Here is a 21,716-nt window from a genome sequence, read left to right as displayed (position 1 = left end):
ATCACTTAGAAAGTAGAATATAACTAAGAGAGTGCAAAAGGTGAAACAAAAAGAAAAAATGCAAAATCAATACTTTAGCATTTAATAAACATCTAGATTTGAAAAGCTTACCGCCACACCACTTTTCTTCTATGCTGCTGGATCGTGCCACTGATAATTCTGGAAAAAGAAATACATTGCTTATGCTACAGAGAAAAAACCCCACAAAGAACTACTAGTTTGATTAACACAGTAAGTATTTAAAAAATTATTCTACTACTTTCACTCCAAGTCCAAAGTAAAAAAGATTTTGAACATGTGCTAGACTTAACAAAAAGGTCCAATGACATGTCCAGGTTGCCTAGTTTCCAAAGCAAAATCAGCAACATATTTTTAATTCTTGCCTCAAAACATCTCTGGGATTTAAAGGATGAACTGCACATGAAAACATTCTTTGTGGAGTTTAAGCATGTTGAGAAAGTGTTGATTTTCTGAACAGTAAATTTAATGGAAGTTTAATTATATTGTGCTCAAATGGCTCATTACTTTTAGAAGTCACATCTAGCACTAGTGCAAAGAGAGGAAATTTACGAATCTTCAAAGAAGATGACTGTCAATTTTATGGGTCTCAATTGGAAACTAATAAAATGTAATTCCAGCCTGTATCCTTACCATTTTGACTTTGGAAGCATTCTGAATAAATATTGAACAAAAGTCTGTTGATAATAAAATTTTCCCACTGTTTACTTCAGGACCATGGCTTCTGTGAAGGGAAGTCCTGCCTTACAAACCTCTTGAACCTCTCTGAAAGGGTCAATGATCATGCGGATAAGGGTGGGGCAACAGACATAGTCTACCTGGATATCAAAAAAGCTTTTAAGCTCCTTGTCAAAGGTTTCCCAAGCAACAAAGTAGATATGGGAGATGAGGGAAAATATAGAAAACATGGTAGTACTAAGTGCGCTAAGTAGTACGTGTGCTAAGTTCTTACTGCAAAGCGACCTAGGTTTTCAGCACAGAGCAAAAAAAGCAGGAAGCAAATGTGGGTTTGAAGTTTGCTGATGATACAAAGTTAAAGCAGCATGGACAAGGGCATGCAGAGAAGAGCTGCAGAAGGGCCCTACAAAACTGGACAATAAAATGAAACAGATTGTAGATCAGTGTAAAGTGATACATTAAGTAGAAAGCAATCCTAGTGTCACATATAAAATGATGGGTTGTCAGCTGACCATTACTACTCCTGAGACCAGGGGTTTATGATAAATTGCTCAATGAAAATATCAACTTCGTGTTCAGAAGCAATCAAAAAAGTCAAAACAAATGCCAGTTACTGACAAGAAAGCAACAGTGAACAGGACAGGATATCAGCATTATGACACTTTACAAGTCCATGTGTTGTCCACTCTATGAACACTGTGTACAACTCTGACTTTCCCATCTAAGGATGTTTCTAGTGGAACTAAAATCAGAGCAGATAAGGGCAGCAACAATATTTATAGGTATGCAATATCTTCTATATGAGGAATTAACAGTAGGGTCTCCACTACCAAAAGATGATCTACATGCAGCTACTGCTAAGGGGACCATGATTTTTTACCTTTCTTCACATGCTAAGCCAATAAAAACTATTTTCTAAAGGAGAAAGCATCAGACCTCACAGAACAGCACTTTCACAAAGAGTTAAAGGCTAAGATTACATTTTGTCTGGTTGAGACCACTAACTCACAATCCAAACAATAAGCAGAAAAAAAATGTACCAGAAAACCATCAAGTTCTGGTAAGGGCTAACTCTGCAAACATGGCAGCAGCAATGAAGAGAAGGAGGCATTTTTTCATTTTGCCAGAAGTACTCTACATACAAAGCTCTGTAGAGGAACTGGGCTAAAGTAAGCAGTAGGAGGAGACAACATGAGGGTGGACATGCCAGCACACTAGCTGAGAAAAGGTGAGAGGTGAATTAGAAAAAGAAAGAGAGGTCGGGAGGGAGGGAGAGGACTCTGAGTTGGAGGACCTGGAGGAGTGCAAGGGAGCTGAGTAATCCCAAGAAAGCAAGCTAGTTTGCCTTAGGTGAGTGTCATAGGGATGACTTTATCTGCTGTGATATGGGTAATCTGAGGAGGAGTGGCAAAAAAACCAGAAAGGCGAGAGAAGAGGTGGATCATTTCAGATTCTGAAAATGGCATCTTCCCAAAACAAGATGTAGAGCTTATACTGGATTAAGCAGGGGATTCACAGAATGTGAGTATTAATGGACCTATTTCAAAAGCCTGAGAAAAAGGGGAAAATACAATGTGGGAGTTTTTGCTTTCACACTGACATTTTTTACATTGGTTTTGAAGGAAAAAATAGTACTCGGGAGTAAAAGCATTATTCACCATCCATAAAAACAGCATTTAAATTTGTTGATTCCTTTGTTAAATTGTATTATATTGTACCACATAATCACAGGGAAAAAAAAAGGTTGCTGCACTGAGTAAACATAATTACATTTCAAACTATACATCAAAACGTCAATTTATCTGTCTGTGAATAGAATGCAAGCTTTTTTTTAATGTACACAGGCAGAAAGATGACTGTTAACAGCAATGCAATGTGGCCACCCATACTGCTGTGTGGATTTAAATGCTGTGATGTGGGGGGGCTAGGAGGAAGAGTACAGTCAAGAGTTTTGACAAATGCTCCAGAATAATACATGATGTGCCTATGCATCAGGTACTTAGTGATCATGAGGGAGATAAGGATCTGAGTTGATAGTATTTACCTTTCAAAGCAGTCATTAATTTAAAAGCCTCTGTGAAATGACTTCCAGATTAACTACCACAGCACCCACTTTCATATATGTGAATCACAAAATCTAGAGGAACGCTGCTCTAATAACCCCAAAGTCTCAAAAACGTTTAAATTAAAGTAATAAGGAAACTATTTATCCTAGTTATCCATAACCATCCCTGCACCCTGCTACCAAGTAGAATGGGAGGAACCTGCAGAATGCTCTGACAGAGACTAATCAAAGTCCCAGGCGGTGACTGAGGACAGCTGCACAACACTCAGTGCCATGAGGCAAGTTTTCATGAAGACACCAGATCTGGCAACATTGTCTATGCACAGTGGACCAACACGCTTTGGCTGACAAAAGGCAAGTTCTCTTGGCTTTGCACAGTGTGGTGTGGGACAGTACCATGCCTCACCCCTGAAACGTTGAGCTCTCACTAATCCTTCAAGGAGCAGGCTGATCTCACCTGGTATAAAGTTGGAGTCTGAAGCACAGGCTCTGCTCTCTGTGGTGTTGCCTGTGCACTGGCTGCCCACGGGAAACAAAATGATGCACTGACGAGCACGGAACTGAAGGCCAGACGAGTCACACTCGGACCACTTGGACCACTCGGACCAGCTGTCTGCAACAGGCAGAGAGGGACACACAGGCAGATGCTGCAATTAAATGCTTCAAGTAAACTGAGTGAGAGAGAAACAGTCTCTGAGTTATGACAGAAGGCCTTGTGCTCAGTTACCACCAACCAGCTCTTCCTTCCCAATGAAACAAAGGCAGTTCAGGTTTGGCAAAAGCCTCTGAAATGTCGAGTGTGAAGGTAAATTTGTCTCAGACGTATTATGGCCTTGGCTTCTGCCATGGCCTTTGTGTATGGAAGTAAGAAGCCAGAGGGATTCTGCAGTGGTAACTGAAAAGGTATTGCCCCGGAGTTAATTCCAGTCTAGGTCATTAAGATGGACAATGACACTGTCTTTTATTTATGTACCTGACAAGTAGCAATGAGAGAGCTATGAGGCCATGTATTCGAGGTCTGAAGTAGGGTATTTAACCTCAAAAATAGTAGCATCTTGCAGCTAATTTTATTATTGTGGTTTGTTTTTTTTAAGCTTTTGTTATTTCAGGTCCATTTCTTTGCTATAGATAGAAAAGATCTGATCAAGTATTTTCACCTTCTCTTCCCCATTCAGTTAGTTTATCAGCTTCTATTGTTTCCCTATATTTCTTTCTATGCCTATGTAGCTTTAAGACATTTTTATTTCATGCCTGTGTGGTCCCAGAACACTTGCCTTAAATTAAGTGAATTGATCTCATTCCCACAAGGTGGTGTGAGATTACTGAACTCAGCTTTCTTACAATTCAAGTGCAAGTCTTGCCTTCATCAGAGTCTTCTGAGTTTGGTATGTATGGTAGAAGACAGAGCTCAGTTAAATGTTTTTCTTTCTTTTGTTAGTTTTCTCACTGAGATATATTTTATGGTTTATATAAGGTTTCTATAGTCCTAGGATGCCAAACTAAGCTTGTTTCTACTTAAAAATCTAATTGATTTTATGTCATTACGAAGCAAGTCTACAAATTTAATTTTGCTTCAAATAAAGAAGTATATATTAAGTATATATTAAGCTAGTTTTGTTTCAAGCTAGATTGAAGAACATTAAAAATTGTGAATACTTTGGAAAATGCCTTGTATCCTTTTGTGTATCAGGTGGAAAGTCAGGGAAGTCTTGCACTTTCTTGTACTTTGGGGCCCTTTCAATACATTTTATAAATCCAGCATAAAAGGTTCACATTTACTTATCACTTTCCCCTTGGAAAAGTTAAAAACTCTCAGTCATCTAAACTTTAACAGATTCCAGTAGGAGTATCTGAGATTGCAGTTTTGAAAAATGTCAAGCAATAGATACTTTTCATGATACTGTTGGACGTTCACTTTCTAAAAATGAAATGAAGGGAGTAGATGGACATGACTTTAGCACAGAAAATCTCAAGCAGTGATCCCGGGACCATTTTCAAGACAGTAGGAGAGTGCTGGTTAGAGACAGCAGCCATCAGTCCTAGCAGTCTGTTGTTCAGATGCACATCATCATTTCTGGTGTGGTTGGATGTATTCAGCAGCACAGGGGGGGAGCCTGTACATTGATATTTATGAACTATTTTCAACTATCTGGATGGGACCACCTTTGAGCAACAGGGCAAATTCCTTGACACAAGTAGCCAATGTCAAACAGTAGAATCTTGTAATTGTGAGGAGCAAGAACACTCAGCTCAGTCCTTTGGCTCTTCTGTTTCCTGAGGGAGGTCTTGCAAGGGCCTCTTTTGCAGAGTGGGTAGTAGAAGCGTGGAGGCAGATGATAACAAAGTAGCTGGTCCTAATTAATGAAACAGGATTGCTGAGGTGGGAGTCAAGCAAATGCAGCAGGATTCTTCCTGCCTATATTGTGTGGCACAGCCAGGAGCTGCTGTTGACACACCCCCAGCATCAGCTGCGGGACCTAAGTACATGGGTCCCTACCTTTAATATTTAGTAACAATAAAGCCCTGCTCATTCAAATTTAAAGGAATGCTGTTCATTACAAATGCTGGCCCAGTTCTCACTGGTGGGCAGAGACAATGTGTGATGAACTGACCCCAAGGCCCATTCCCTGTCCCCCTGTGCCACTGCAGGGGAGGAGGCAGAGAAATTGGGTGTGAAGCTGGGCCCAGGAAGAAGAGAAGGGTGGGGGGAAGGTGTTTTAAGCTTTGGTTTTATTTCTCATCACCCTATTCTGATTTGATTGGTAATAAATTAAACTAATGTCCCCGGGTTGAAGCTGTTTTGCTTGTGATGGTAATTGCTGAGTGATCTCCCTGTCTTCATTTCAACCTATGAGCCTTTCAAAATATCTTCTCTCCCCTGTCCAGTTGAGGAGGATAAGTGATAGAGTGGCTTTTGGTAGGCATCCGGTGTCCCGCCAGGGTCAATCCATTGCACAGGTCAAAATAAGATGAAGAGATTACTTATAAATGTTTGCAAATTGTCACTTCTAGAAAAATGGAGGTAGAAAACAAATGCGCAACAAGAGAAATAGCTACAATACTAGCACAATGAATGCACCGGTTCTGACCTTTTAAAGATGCCTTAAGGATTCCAAGGCAGCTATGTAACTTCTACATAAAAATATACACTATTTGTCTTAAAAATCAAATCATCGACTGCTTTCTGTGTTTGGGGTTATTTAAACACAATACAGAGTGTTGCATCTGCTTTAATTTTGACAAAGCAGGTACTTTTATTCTGCTGCAAGACACGCAGTGCCAGAAGAGGAGATTAACTTAAATTGTAGTTCGGCACAGGTAATAGGATCCATAAATTCAAACTCAGGGGGCTTGTGCCTCCAAATGCACAGCTTTATACAGAGCAGATAACTTTTACTATGAAGTCTAGGAGCTCTCAGTGAAGCAAGTAATACAATGTGGCATCAGAGCTGCTTATTTCCTTTTGCTGTTGCCTGCAATCCATTAATCAGCAATAAATTAAAAAAAAATTTCCCACTGACTTTTCACTAATTATTTCATCATGTTTTGTGTGGGTTTACTCTCTACTTATCACTTTAATTTTTCATTTAAAAAAAAGTTTATTTTAATATGGGCCAAAAGGCAGAGGTGCAGGCAAAGTTACAGGAAAAGTCATGATCCATAATTTACAAATAGGAGTGCTGAGACATTTCATTTACTACGTACTCGATAATCATTTAAAAAGATAAAGTCTCTGCTCCTTAACATCCAAAGTTGAAGAAGGTATTTTACAAAGAGCATTAACCTCTGCTCTGTGTTTTAGATGAAAACAGGGGAAACATTATCTACTTGAAGGGCCTGGTTATAACACTCATTGTTAAATATTAACCTCAGCAATTTGCTTGCTGTGAATTTTTACTGTTAAACAAATGTACTGCTTTTTGATATTGCTATGAAAAGCCTCCCAGGCTGTTTGCATTATTCACATCAAATATTATACAGTTTTAGTTCATCCAGATCTGGAATCTTGGCAACTTAAATTTTAATTTTTAAAGGGAGAGGGAGGAGGTGCTGTTCTGTAGGCTATATCTTGCTGTTACTTGATTTACTGTGATGATAGCATGTAAGAGCTGATCGTGCACATAATACGGGACATCAATGATGTACTCCTAAATAATAGATCAAGGAGCATTATGTTGCTTAGCTGTGAATGTCTTATTCTGTGGCACACAAACAACAGAGCTGCATGGGCTGATTTGCCATACCTGGACATGGCTGTGTGTTGCAGAGTGCTTCTTCAGTGTGCAATCCAAGGCAGATATCTCCTCCATATGCTGGTGCTGGGTTTGTGCAGGAGCGAGTTCTCATATAATGCCCTCCTCCACAAGTTGCTGAGCACTTCGACCACGATGACCAACAAGACCAGCCTCCATCCACTAAAAAGACACAAAATGTTTCAAGTGAATGTTTAACGTGACATAATCCAACTCATCTTTCTGATACTCTGGCTCACCAAAATTACTGGACAGTTTTAGGTGCCACTGAACACAGGCACACAAATTTAATCTTACTGCAGTGCAATTTCATTTACAGATTTTAAAAGCCCCTGGTATACTAGCAAGTCTAACAAAGTTACCCATCCATGTAAGACACTTTCAGTGGCTACTTTAAGCCCAAAACTCTTCTCTCACTTGTGAGGAAATAAAATATCAAAGCTTGTTTAACAGAAGTATTATGAGCTTAGAGTACATCTTTATTCATAAACTAAAACTTAGCCAAATAGTATCAACACAGAGACTGAAGAATCCAGATTTTGTTTTACAACCCAGTGGAGACCACCTTAAGCCTTTATATGGACCCTTATATGGGCCAACATAGTATGACTATCAATGCAGCTCTAGCACAGATGCCAGCAGCAGAGCAATGGCAGCGTTCAAAAAAGCAGCAGATGAACAACAAAAAGAAGTTGCCACTTAAAGTTTCAAACACAGGTTACTGAAGACTAAATATCTGTATTTCCCCCCCCCCCCATTAGTATTTACTGATCCTCGTACATCAAAGTTTTCTCCAGTTTGAGTTTTCACAAGGTTCCTCTAAAACGTAGGCTGGATTTCAAGGGACCCCTGTTATCAGATGGCTTTCAACACACGGCCAATAGACAGGCTTCTACTGAAAGTTCACCATGTTGCCTGCACTGGAGTGGCTCCTTTGTGCCTCTCTTCTTAAAGCTACTGCTCCAGGATATATTTCTGGCATTTATAGCCATAATGCAGCCCATCTGCCAAAGGCTTCCTACCTGCAGGCATATGACAAAGTCAGATGTCCTTCTGCCAGGGACAGCATTCCCTGTGCAAAGAATCTCAGCATTTTGTTCATTTCTCTTTCAATTTCTTTGGGGAAAAAAAAAAAAAAAAAAAAAAAGCAACAGAAACCTAAACTTTCAGAATTTTCATATGCCACAAAAAATGAATTTCTTTTCAAACCCCTATTTAAAGTGTTAGCATTTGCTTTTCAATACTCAAATAATTAACTTAATTACTATGTCTGCAACTAATTAACAGAAACAGTGTGTCATTCAATTGACACTAATAGATGAGACCCTAAGTATAATAAAGGCAATATGCCAATAAAGTTTTACTTTATGACAGGACCCTAAACTGAGCAGAAGCTTTGCCTTTTGTCTGCCATCACTCACTGCAGCAATGAGCATTTTACCACACAAGGCAGAAACTCATTATTGCCTGCTTATAAAAATACTAGGTAAGTACACATTTTCTGAACACGATTTTTACTGTGTGTTCATTTAAGACAGTCCTTCCAAGACTTTACTTCATGGTTTGTTGAAACAATTGATTGTCACTGAAGTCTCCAAAACATTCATCCAGCATTTCATGACTCCTTTTCCTCCTTATCATTCAATTACTGAAACAGCCTTTCAAAGAGTAAACCAATTTCCACTGGTTTATTGAAATGCAATTCCATAATTATCTCTTACCAAAAAAAAGAGAGGTTTCAAATCTGAAAAAATACCAGCTTCCAATGAAAATATCTTTGCAGTATTCTCATTTAAATTAACTCTTAGTTGAAGATGTGGAACACTATAAAAATACTCATTTTGTTTCGATAGCAATGTATATCACAAATGTACTTGGTGAGTTTAGTAGAATGATTTCTTTGCAAAGGCTGCAACAGTAAGAAAATAAGCTAGGAGAATGCAGCTAGTTTGATATTAAAACCTGTATGTGCATTTTTAAATGTAATTTCTGATATAGAATACCCTCAGGTTCTCAACTGCTTATCAAACAGGTAATTTGCTAGTGCATATCTAAGGCTATTAGCTAAACCTGTAAGTGAAATTGTTGAATACACAACATTTTATTATCTGTATTGTTTGCAACATCATTCTATAAATCAAGAAAACATGGATTTGGCACTTTCTAAGAATAATAGTTGTAAAAACTTTTGCAAGTAATATATCTGGCCTCTGAATAGCCTAATTGGACAGACAGGATTCATGGAATCTGGTACTATATTCCCAGTATGCAATTTAAATATATTATTTCCATTATTAAGGAATTCAATGATTCCTACATTTTCCAGGATATATTTATCAGCCAAATCATCTAGCTATGCAGATTTATGAGTATTTTTTACACCACTTATCATAAATACATACTACTTCTCGGTAGAGTGCTTGACTTGCTCTCTTATTCATATAGTCACTGGAAAACAGATGTGTCTTTTTGCCTGAGATAATTCTGTAAATGTAGTATTATGCAAGCTCATATCTAAGAAAACCACAGTTTATTTTGTCTTCAGTGCAGGTGAAATATACTGTACTATTTTATAACAATTTGAACACATGGTACCTTTTCTTCAGAAATTTCATATTTTCTTTAATTATTATTATTTTTAATTATGCCAAATAAGAGCAGAAGCTGCTACCTAGGCTATTCACTTCATGCAAAATTAAGGCTTTACTTTTCAAAATAATCCATTCTCTTTTTATTTTTTCATTTAAAGTGATCTTTGGCTACCTCAAATGAATAATCAGAGGCATTTCTGCTGCAGTGCACTGTCCTTCAACAAACAGAATGACAGCCACTGACTGACTAGACAGGAGATAAATTGTCTGCAAACATTACCTGTGGCCTGTTCACTGTAATCGAGACAGTGACCCTCAACACTTTCTACTTATTTTTCAATGGATCAGAGTGAGAATTACAAATGCACATGCATTTGAAACTGCCATCTGTCTTCTGTCTATAGGTGGCCAAGAACACAGAGACTGATGTGACATCCAGGAATGTAACCATGTTCCACAACTGCACTGATCATGGCTGTACTATAAGGCTTCAGATATAAAGGGAGAATTGGGTCTGGGGAAGAAGGGAAAGGGCAGATGTTATATACTAGGCAATGTTAGACTTGATCATGGTTGAGCTGGACACTGTAATTATAACTATTTTTCTTAGCTACTATTTACTGACAGGCTGCCATCCTAAATCTCTAGGCCTTTCAAGGACTATCATAACTACCTCTTTTATTTATCTCCAAAACTTTTTCTTCTCAGCAACGGAGGATGATAAAGCATCATCATGGTTAAACAAGATCAAAGGAGTGGGTATTTACTGCTTGAGTCTTTACAAGACCTAAATAGAGCTCCGTGGTTTCTTTCATCTTTCTTTAAAGTTGCTTAGCAACACAGCACCATCTGTTTGTTTGTTGTTTTTTTTTCTGTGTTTTTTTTTTTTTTCCTTTTGTCATAGGGTCCTTAATGTTATTTCTCCTTCTTATAGGAGGAAAAATACACAGCTGCAAGGAAAGTTCCAGTCACTATAGTTTGTTTACATTACGGTTTTGTAGAGCTGCTGGACAAAAGAAAGTCATTACATCAGTTCCACAATGAAAGATACAAAGAGTCTTTACATTTTCTGACAAATACTGAGGTTGGTCCCTTTTGGAAGAAGGCACCCTTTAGCTAGCAGGGTACTCTCAAACAATGCTTTCCTTTATATTAAAGCAAACACCTTTTTTGCCTCCTGGCTGTTGCTGTGGTTAATAAATATTTCATCACTATAATAAAAATAAACAACAACCAACAAACCACAAACAAAACCAAAACACAACAACCATAGGAAAGAGGCTGTACTAGAAAGAAACAGTCTACAGAAATGGGATATGATAAAACCTTCACACTACTGGAGAATTTCCAAGAGAAAATTAAGTAAGCTGGATACCCTGCTATGCACTTTGGGTTTTACAGGGAAGTGAAAGGAAACATGGGGAGATGCACTGATCTCACCTGCTTTCCTGAGAACACAGATAGGATTGCAGGCTCTTGTACTGTCTGATTTCAAATTTAAACAACAACAACAAAATGTCCTTTGGTGTATGCCTGTAGATTCATAACTTTTCATGTTAATCTCTTTGAAAGTGTAGCAAAAGAGAATAAAACATGTTGAGAGGTCAATCTTTTATATATGGATGAAGAAGAATAAACAGAGGGGCAGTAGTCCTTTCCACCCACCAAAATGCAGATGGTGTGCTTCCCAGGGGCTGAGTAAAAAGTTAAATCAGAGGGCACTGCGTGTTTGGCAGCCTACAGACCCATGAGAGTACTATTCCCTTCCAGACACCTGGGGATCATCCCATTCCATATCACTTGGCCTACTGCTTTTTCCTAATCCTGTGGGATATTGCTGCATGTTTCAGTGTGGGAAAGAGCAATTTTTACATCATACTTTGCAAAGGCAACATCTTGTTTCTGCAATACCACAGATGCCTTTTGCTCATTAAAGCAATGCTAGACGAAACAGTCAACATGGTGCAGTGCAGAAACACAGAGAGGAAATGAATGCTCCTCAGGAAAGCACAACAACAAAATCTAAGGATCAACCTGGGTTTAAGTCTGTAACTAAGACTCTTAACTTCAGAAAAGTACAGTTGCTTCTCAAGGGCAGTTCATCCCTCTCTCACTGGCTAAAGAAGCTGTCCAGAGAGATCAATGCATGTAGAGATGGGCTTCAGCAGCCTCAGAGACAGGCTTTATTGGATCAGAGTAATTTTTCCTCAATTTAGGAAGTTACTGCAGTATAAATTTTGTCTGTTCCTTTAAAAATATGTTTCCTTGTGGCCAAGTATGATTACAAGGAAAAAAAAAAAGGAGGAAAAAAAAAAGTAATAATGAAGAAAAAAATAACAAGCAATAACTGGCTTTAGGGGATGCATAAATAACTTAAACAGCTTTTCAGAGAGTTTTGTTTATCTGAAACTATTGTTATTAGAACATTTACTGATATATAAATTTGTTCAGTTCTTCTCAGCTAAAATGTTATAACCAAACCAAGCTAAAACTACTGTAATAAAAATTTGAAACTGGAAAAAGCCAAAAATATTGTCATGACATATCAGAATTGCGAATCTTTCCCTCTGATCCATCATTATGCTCTGAGGAGAGGAGCGAACAGAAACTCCTGTAGCTCATGCTAGTCAATGGTGCTCATGTAGCTATGCTTTAAATTCCTAATTAAGGCACATTGGGCAACAGAATAAAAGAGAAGGCAACAAGAAGCAAAATGAAACAAAAATGAATAAAATGTTGTCTTTTCTACAGTAATAACTGAAGACACGGTGCAATACTGGGAACTAGGACAGAATTCCCTATGTTTGACTGTTGCTATTTTCAGGCAAACAATTCTCTTAGTATATTCCTGTAATTTTTTGTAATTTTTTTGTAGAATCTACCATTCAATAAGTGCTTCTCTTCATCATCTGTCTTCATAATGTAAATAGCTCACATGCCCCCAAGGATAACAAAACCCTAATATGTCTGATTACAGATTCTTTTCTTTTCATATTGACCACATATTAATAACTCAAAGAAAACAGAAATGTCAGTGAGTATTCACAGATCCTTTCCATAGTTATCGAGGCTGTTCAGTGCTTGCCAGCTCAACTCTATTCACTGCATCTCCAAGCCATAAAAAAGGAGTTGAGGCACAGGGCCAAATCATAATTTGCTAGTGCAAGACAACAGTGCAAATTCCACTGCCCCTCAAAAGAGTTTGGCCACAGGGAATCCGAGTACTAGGAACAGGTCTTACCCTATACTGACTCCCAAACTATTTTGGCACATTATTTGGGAAAGCGCTAGTTAGTTGAAGGCAAAATTGTATGAGGCTTCATTTTAAAACTTGTACAATACAGACAAATCATATTCCCAGGCCTGAGTACAATTGTTGGCAATTTTCTGGCACTGGTTAATTTACTAAAATATATTCAGCCTTCAAATACTATGAATGAAAAGTAATCTGCCCAGTGACTGCTATTGTTCTGCATGTTAGTGGACCATTTACTCTGCCACAAGCTATGGGAAAAATGTCATTGTTTCTCTTTCCTCTGCAGGCTCAAGGAAGACTTAACAGTAGCTGCTGAAGGCAGGTTCTAGATTACTTCAGTATTTTTTTGAAGTTCTGGGATCCTGCCGCACTTTTAACCAGACACTATTAATTATTAATATTAATATTTTATCTTAATATTTTATATTAATATTTTAATAAGTGTATTTAAAGTGATGCTGCATGACACTTAACCAGACAAGACAGTATTGTACACTTGGTGATTGTCCCATTGTTTTTTTCAGTGTGTCAGCTCTTCAGAGCACTTAGTATCTTCCAGGATAACACTGAGAACAGATTAATTCATTTAGAAACCTAAAAGTCCTATTGACTTTCAGCATGACTTAAGTACTACTCAGTATATTTCTCCATCACTTATCATTTTCATCAGTTTACATCATAAGGGTTTGATCCTGTCTTCAATTAGTAGAACAGGGGGCAAAGTGAACAGGAGGCAGAACCTGAGCCTGAACTAGGAGGAAGGTTTCTTTATGGCTGCCATCTCACCCCCTTCTATTAGCCAGAATATTACTGAAAGGTTAATGACCGGACTGGACTCTAACAAAATGATTCAGTACCAGCAGGGAGCAGGTGAAGCTGTTCTTACCCTGAGGGAGCTCAGGTAAATCTCAGAAAGTATCAAATTCTTCCTTGTTGCATTTTTATTTGTAGTACTATGGCCATTACTTTCAGGTCAAGGCCAAACCAAAATCTCACATTCCTCAGTCTTTCTGTCTGCACCTCACTTACTTACATGGGCTAGAATGAACTATGCAGAATCCCTGTTTTAATCCTTGATGCTCACAGTGGCAAGAAGGGCCTGATGTGTTTACTCCTGAGACTGTCTAGAGCCTGGTCCATGTAAGGAGGCTATAGTCAATACCACAATGGGATCTGAACCTACACCAACCTTTCTCATCAACACCTGCAAGGGTTGTGTGATCAAAGCCTAACAGGCACATTTTAGGATCTCACTTGACTAGAGAGAGTAAGAATGACTTTATAAAACTGTCCTAAATCTAAGCACCCAGGAAATGAAAACTGGTCCCTAACACAGTGGTTTACAAGAAGGCTGAAAAGTGATCCATGTTTTTTTTACTGGCTTTTACTCTCCCTGCTTTAGGGTAGGACAGGTTTTTACACAGGGAGCTTGGACCAAAGTCTCTTCACCCATATATTGTTAATGTCTGCCCTTTCTTGATGAGGTCTTATAAATGTCAACCTAATAGATGGTCATGTCTACCTACCAATTAAACTTTCTGTGACTTTCATTAAAAATTGAGATAATTCAATTTCAGCAGTAAGCCTCTCTAATAAAAGAATTGTTCCCTTTCTACAAATTTATAATCAGGTCTAATTTATGGATAAGCCTTATTCTGCAATAATTTGTTACTCTCCCATCTCTTTAAGAAAAAAAGTAAATAAATTACATCTACTGCTTGCAATGTTTTCCCTTCAGATTTATCTGAGATCTGACTTAGCTCCTTAGATTTATTCTTAACTACTGGCAAATAGTAGTACTTTAGCTGAGGAATTCCGTGATTCCTCGCAGGCTATCATACATCTAAACACTTCTCCCAAGCTCTACATCTTTGTTTGAATTTACTTTGCACTAAAAAGAAAAATGAAACTTGTCACTGAAGAAAGTTGTAAGATATATTAGAACACCCCTTCTTGCTTCAGACAGGTCCACCATACTTTATACCAACTGATCTTAAAAATACTTTAAAATTCAGAGACAGCAAAAGATGGAATTGTTTTTATATAAAGCACAATTTCGAGTTCTGCCTTACAACTTCATGTATTTTAGCTTTGGGTGTTGTCTAACTCATAAACAAGAAGGGCCTCTACATCAAATTTATGTCTGCATAACTGTTTTATACTGGTTTGAGCAATTTCCTTCAAAAAAATATAACAGTGTACTAGCTGCAGAGTGAATTAAAAATGTCACTTCTGAAAACCTCTAACTTATTTTAACTTTGAGAAAAAGAAAAAATCCAAGAATATTCAAGACAGCATTTAAGAATCATCAGCAAGGTATGAATAACAAATCTGGCTCCATTTTATAGATAATGAGACAATTTAGTAAATGCGCTTCAGATTTTACAACATGATAATAGAATCATAGAATAGATCATAATAGAATCATAATAGAATCATAGAATGCCAGGTTGGAAGGGACTTTAAGAATCAACCTTTCTAGGTACTACTAGAGTTTATACGAGATGGCTCAGCACCCTGTCAAGCTGAGACTTAAAACTGTCCAAGGTGGGGGAATCCACCATTTTCCTTGGGAGACTATTCCAATTTTTTACTGTCCTCATGGTGAAAAATTTACCTCTTGTGACCAATCGGAATCTCCCCAGGAGCCATTTGTGCCTATTACCCCTTGTCTTTTCCATGTGACTCCTTGTAAATAGGGAGTCTCCGTCTTCTTGGTAGCCACCCTTTAAGTACTGGAACATGGTAATAAGGTCTTCCTGAACCCTTCTTTTCTCAAGGCTGAACAAACCCAGTTTTCTCAGCCTCTCCTCAGATGGCAGGTCCTCCAGTCCTCTGATCATCCTTCTCTGGACCTTTCTCTGGACCCTTGTCCAGCCTGTCTGCATCTTTTTTGTAGAGCAGGGACCAAAAGTGAATGCAATACTCCAGGTGTGGCCTGAGAAGCACCGAGTACAGTGGGATGATGACTTATTTATCTCTGCTGGTGATGCCCTTGTTGACGCAGCCCAGCATCCTGTTGGCTTTCTTTGCTGCTGCAGCACACTGTTCACTCAGGTTGAGACTGTTCTCCACAAAGAACCCAGGTGCCTTTCCACGGGGCTTCTCTCCAGCCAGGTGGATCCCAGTCTGAACTGTGCTCCTGGGTTATGTGTTTCCAGGTGCAGGACTTTACACTTCTCCTCATTGAACTTCATAGGGTTCCTGCCAGACCACTCTTCCAGCCTGTTCAGGTCACACTGGAGGGTGGCCCTTCCTTCTAGAGTGTCAACCTCTCCACTCACTTTGGTGTCATCAGCAAACTTCATCAGGGTGCTCTTGATCCCAGCATCCAGGTCACTTATGAAGATGTTACACAGCATTGGGCCCAATATCAAGCCCTGGGGGACCCCACTTGTGACCAGTTGCCAGTTTGAGAAGGAACTATTTACTATCACCCTCTGGGTATGGTCTGTCAGCCAGTTCCCCACCCAGCACACAGACCACTTGACAAAGCTGTATCGAGTCAGTTTCTTCAGGAGGAGGCTGGGGAGTACAGTATGAAAAGCTTTGGAGAACGTCCACTGCTCACCCTGCATCAACCGAGCAGGTTACTTTGTCGTAGAAGGTGATCAGGTTTGTCAAGAACAATTTGTCCCTGGTGAATCCATGTTGGCTTTTCCCAATCACATGCTTCAATTGACTTGTGACAGTCCCCAGGAGGATTTGCTCCATGACCTTTCCAGGGACTGAAGTGAGGCTAATGGGTGTGTAATTACCTGGGTCCTCCTTTGGACCCTTCTTATAAATGGGGGTGAGATCAGCCTTCCTCCAGTCTTCAGGGACATCTCCCAATCTCCACAGTTTCTCAAAGACTATGGAGAGCAGCACTGCAATAACATCAGCCAACTCTCCCAACACCCTAGGATGGAAGGCATTCAGACCCATCGATTTATACAGGTCAAGCTCATCAACCTGGACTTTTGTTCCTATAGTTCCTATTGTTCCTATCAGATATCTTATAGTTTCTGAGCAGAGCTGTTAGCTATTACCACACCGTTCACCTGCTTTAAAGGAAGGTGAAGGCAGTGTCTGATGGAAGGGTTCTGATGGAGGTATTAAAAAAAAAGTCCATGATTTAGGGAACACAGTTTTAACTTGTAACCTTATAGATACATATGGACACAGATAAATACACACACACATATGTTTTAGAATAGTATTATACATATGTAATACACATAGTGCCATAGTAATCCTTCAGGTCCACATTTGAATAAATACCAAAAGCTCCAAGTCTTCAATAAAAAAATATGGAGCTCTCTTATACATAATTAATACAAGATGTATGAAAGCTTATTTCTCTCTCAGTCATTATCCTTCCTTCTCTCTGTTGTTTCATACCTTGAGTTCCCTCCTCCTGTTCCAATTACACTTTCTTTCTTTCATCTGTTCTCCTATATCCTTCTCCTTTCTTTTTCCACAAAGCCTCTGCAAAGCTCAAAAGCCTCTGAATTTGGATGTGTTTTGTGAAGGGTAAGAGGTGACAGAAACCAATTTTTTCCCCAAAATGTCTCATACAACAATGATTTATAAACCAAAGTAGCTTCTTGAAAACATATATGCTTTCTGTAATGTTTTTTATAGAAACATAAAACAACTTTCAATGAAGGAGAAGCTCAAGATTCCAAGAACAGTCTTTCTGGTCTACTTGAGATGCCATCTAGTTTGGTGATCAGTCCTGAACCTCATTTGCTGGAGGCATTACACTCAAAAGGTAGTACTGCTGACTTAATGTCAGCTGCCACTGTGATGAAAATGATATTTTGAGTTCAAATAAGGAGTAGGTCAGATTTCTTGTGCCTTGCCAGATTCCTTACTCCTTATTTTCTCTTGTAAGTTTACTTATTAAAATGATATTTTTACCAAGTCTCACAAGTGAAAAAAGATGTAGCTGTTAATACCGCTGATTTGGTATGATTTGACTGACTTCACTTGGGAATCTCACCCAAATCCACTTACATTACAAAAGTAAATTTGAAATGTAGTTTATTTAAAAACTAAAAAAACCTCCAAACTCAGAAAAAAAACACAGCAAACCAACTGTTGCGAGATACAGCCTTGAAGATGAGTTATTATACTTTCACATGTTTTCATATACTTCTCTCATTTTAGTTGACTCTTACCTGGACAAGGCAAAATGTTGCATTCCTGGTACTCCAAAGATGGGCCGAGGCAGGGGAGTCCTCCATACTTGGGCTCAGGGTTGCTGCAGACCCGCTTGCGATTCCGTATGCCTCTGCTGCAGTCACGACTGCACTGTGACCATGGAGACCAGGGTGACCAGGCACCATTGATGGTATGAGCAGAGTATCGTCCAGAACGCAAGAAATCCCCTGATAATCCTAATAAAATAAAGATTGTAAAAAAAAAATACTGAATTAAACCAGTATTTTGTCCCAAACCAACCTCTTCCACTTTTCAGTTACTCCTAGGCTTCTAACAGTACAGGAGGGTCTTGTCCTTTTGTCTCACAATCCAATCCCTAGTTTCATCTCAGGAATCTCTCCCAAAATAGAAATTTCATTATCACTTGCACAGAACTACAGTGAAGACTTGGATCCAACTTCTCAGTTAAAGCTTTACAGCTGTGTTGATTGAACCAAAGTAAATTTAATCCACCTAAAGATGATAAAAATTATCTCTCTCTTGCACAGGAATTGCCATCAGAAAATCTCCAAACACATTACATACAAATTACTGCCTCTGTTTTAGAGGAAGAAGGTGGCACAGAAGGCAAGACTGAGCTGCCTGTGCCTACTCTTCAAAACAGCTCCTCCCATGGTCCTACTGCAGGGCTCTGTTCACCTGATCTGCCCAGCCTGCCTCCACTAGTACTTGCTGCACCCATGGGCTCATGGGTGTTCCAGGAAGCCATGTACTGTACTTAACCTAGCCACAGTCAGGTGTTAAGACAGTTTAGAGCAATAATTCCACAAAGTCTAGGGAGACTACCCTTTTGTGAAGAGCCATGTTTTGCCACATTAAAAACCAGTTTATTTTCCACCCAGTTGAAGTTGTGGTTCTAAACCACACATAAGCTACAGAAATCAAACTTTTGGAGACACACACAGTAGAGTACTTACTAGTCAAAATAATGATCCGGCAAGTAGAAAACATCTTTTCTAAGCAAGGTTAGTACCAAGAAAAGCCTTTAGGTGAAACAGCAATGGAGACTGAAGCCCACTATTTATCAGCGAAAGGGTAACACAGAATCTTGTTCGCAGCATACAACCAATGTGCCTGGATGTAGCCCTGGGTGAAGTTCTAATAATTTGCAGTTAATCTCAGTATCTTTGTCACTTTCTGCCTTGGTGCAGTGTGAAAAAAGTCTCCCTGAACTGTACTCAACACAACCTCGAACTCAGTCTTGAGCTGTAGCATTACCTCTGAGCATCACTACAAAGCACCTCCAGCAACACTACTGGGATTTCCTATTGTTGCCAAAGCAGTTCACCTTCCCCTGTGCTAGCAGCAAGGGAAACTCTAAGATCGATGGACCACTAAGAAGGTCCGATGAATAGTACTTAAAACGGCAAAGGATGTGGCTGCGCACCTATACTAGAGCTTCAGTATTGCTCATGTAAGTACAGATGAATGGTATCATCAACAATGAATGGTGTCATCAACAGCTGGGAAATGCAGGGGATTGTCTGCAGCTTAAACTGCATTCCTAAGAAACGGTTTTATGCCTTACCCACAAGCACAGGCACTGCGGGAGCAACAAATGGGAGCTAAAGAAACAGAAGATGTAATGAGTCATGTATGAAAAACAGTAAGTAATTCTGTGAAGAGACTGCCCAACAGGAGTCCTGGACTGAATAGGAGCAGGACTCGGGATAACCAGAATGGAGAAGGCCCTCATTCGTGATGTCCAGTACTGAAGCAGTGATGCCATATTTCTACCTGTGCTTGTGGCATTAGTAATACTGCTTCAGTTCTGCTCTCAGACGTACATTCACAATCATCTGAAGAAGATAAGACTTTGCATATTTTTACTGAACACTTGGAAACAACTAACAATACTAGAATGATGATGCAGCAACACGGAGATACTTGTCATAAGAAACTGTTGGAATTAATAAGGAAACAGCAGAAAAGCTATATAAAAATAACTAAAGATAGGTTATAGAGTAACTGTTTCTCTCCTGCTGAGCCAGATTCTACTCCAAAGACACTAAAAGCAGCATTTCAAGAAACATGACATACATTCAAATAAAAAAAAACCTTTGCACCTCTGTAAGAGCCTTTTAACGCATTTTTGCATCGCTTTGGTCATGGAAATGCCCAGTTTATGCACACAGTGAGACCAAAATAATAGTAGTCCCTTAATATTACAATTTAAAATTACGAAGTTTTCTTAGTTATTAAATTAACAGCAATGCAAACAATGGAAAAAGTGTTCTCAATCAGACCAGATTACAAGTAATTTTCTTTGTAAAACACTGCAACAGTTTTAACTTCATACCAGTACTCAGATACTCTGAAGACATTTTTGCAGGATAGGTGAAGTTTTTTCAGTTCTGAGGAAAATGTGTGACCTTATTTGTCAACATGATGTCAGATTTATTACGATTTAAATTGGAGACTGGGGAAGGGGAATTATCTAAGTGAAAGCTCTGAGTTACTTCAGCTCTGAAACAGAAGAATATTCTAAAGAATCTTTTGAGTGTGGAGCTTGGTTTGCAGCAAGTGTTCCCCTGTGTTTTCTTCTTTCCGAAGCATTAAAATATTTATTACAGGGAGCAGTCTTTTCACAGTTTTACAGTAATTCATACAGTGTTCATAAAGGGGTTATCAGAATTTTCTCTTCAGACAGAAACCGCACATTGAAAAATTAATATTATAACACTAATGACATTTAAAATAACAAAATCTGTTTATATTCTGGAAATAAGGGTGCTATATATTGCTTCAACAACCTTATAAGCCTTCTATAATGAGGTGAGTTGGTTCATGGATGAGGGAAGAACAGTGGATATGAGTTTTCTAACTTTAGTAAGAGCTTTGACAGTCTCCCATAACTTCCTGATAGACAAATCAGCAAACTATGGGCTAGATAAATGCCAGGTGTGGTGGATTGAAAGCTGGCTGAACAACTGGGACCACAGGGTAATGATCAGCCATACAAAGTCCAGCTGAAGGAAAGTCACTAGTGGTGTACAACAGGGGTCAGCACAGTCCTCTTTAACATCCTCATTATTGGCCTGGACAACAGTGCAGAGTGCACACTCAGCAAGTTTGCTGCTGATATAAAACTGGGAAGGGTGGCTGATACACCACCAAGGTGTGGATGTGCCTCACCTTGACTAGACAGAGAGGAACCTCATGGAGTTCAACAAGGGTTCCTGGCCTGCACTGGGAAGAGCCTTGACAGTAGGCTCCCCAGTGCAAGAATTATATGGATTTACTGAATTAAACCCAGAGTAGGGCCAAAGGATGATTAATCGCCTGGAGCATAGTTCATAGGAGAAGAGGCTGAGAGAGCTGTGACTATTCAACCTGGAGAAGAGAAGACTGAGGGGGACCTCATCAATGTGTATAAATACCTGATGCAGGGAATAAAGAAGAGGCAGCCAGGCTCTTCTCAGTAGTACAGAACCAAGTCCTATCTGCATCATAGTTTACAGAAGATTTGATAGGAGAAATTATAAATATAAAAGCATTGTAATCTCTCAGATCAAGTAACATGAAACTATGGAAATTCCTACATTTCTCATTAAACTGTGGTTTTATTGCTTGCTGCCTTTGTTTGAGATTTGGGTCACTTTCTGTTTACTCCACATCCACCAGACTGAAGAGGGTCCAGAGAAGGG

At 39.0% G+C, this 21,716-nt stretch overlaps 1 protein-coding gene across 10 annotated transcripts in view; it reads right to left on the bottom strand.

Moving 5' to 3' along the window:
- The window catches only part of SEMA5A (semaphorin 5A), a 327,683-nt gene that overhangs the window by 7,546 nt on the left and 298,421 nt on the right, over nt 1-21,716 (bottom strand). For 9 of the 10 annotated variants that reach the window (XM_051611951.1, XM_051611950.1, XM_051611954.1 and 6 more), the window contains 4 exons: nt 18,027-18,245; nt 7,006-7,176; nt 3,219-3,374; nt 112-159 (listed from right to left, as the gene is read on the bottom strand). In XM_051611951.1, the coding sequence (XP_051467911.1) occupies nt 112-159; nt 3,219-3,374; nt 7,006-7,176; nt 18,027-18,245 (594 nt within the window). The remainder of the gene's footprint in view (nt 1-111; nt 160-3,218; nt 3,375-7,005; nt 7,177-18,026; nt 18,246-21,716) is intronic. The other variant, XM_051611959.1, reaches the window with a different exon arrangement.

This window comes from Apus apus, chromosome 2 (genome assembly GCF_020740795.1).
Source record: "Apus apus isolate bApuApu2 chromosome 2, bApuApu2.pri.cur, whole genome shotgun sequence".
Taxonomy (NCBI): domain Eukaryota; kingdom Metazoa; phylum Chordata; class Aves; order Apodiformes; family Apodidae; genus Apus; species Apus apus.
Note: the sequence above shows the minus strand (reverse complement) of the source record. Positions and strands in the feature narration are given on the sequence as shown.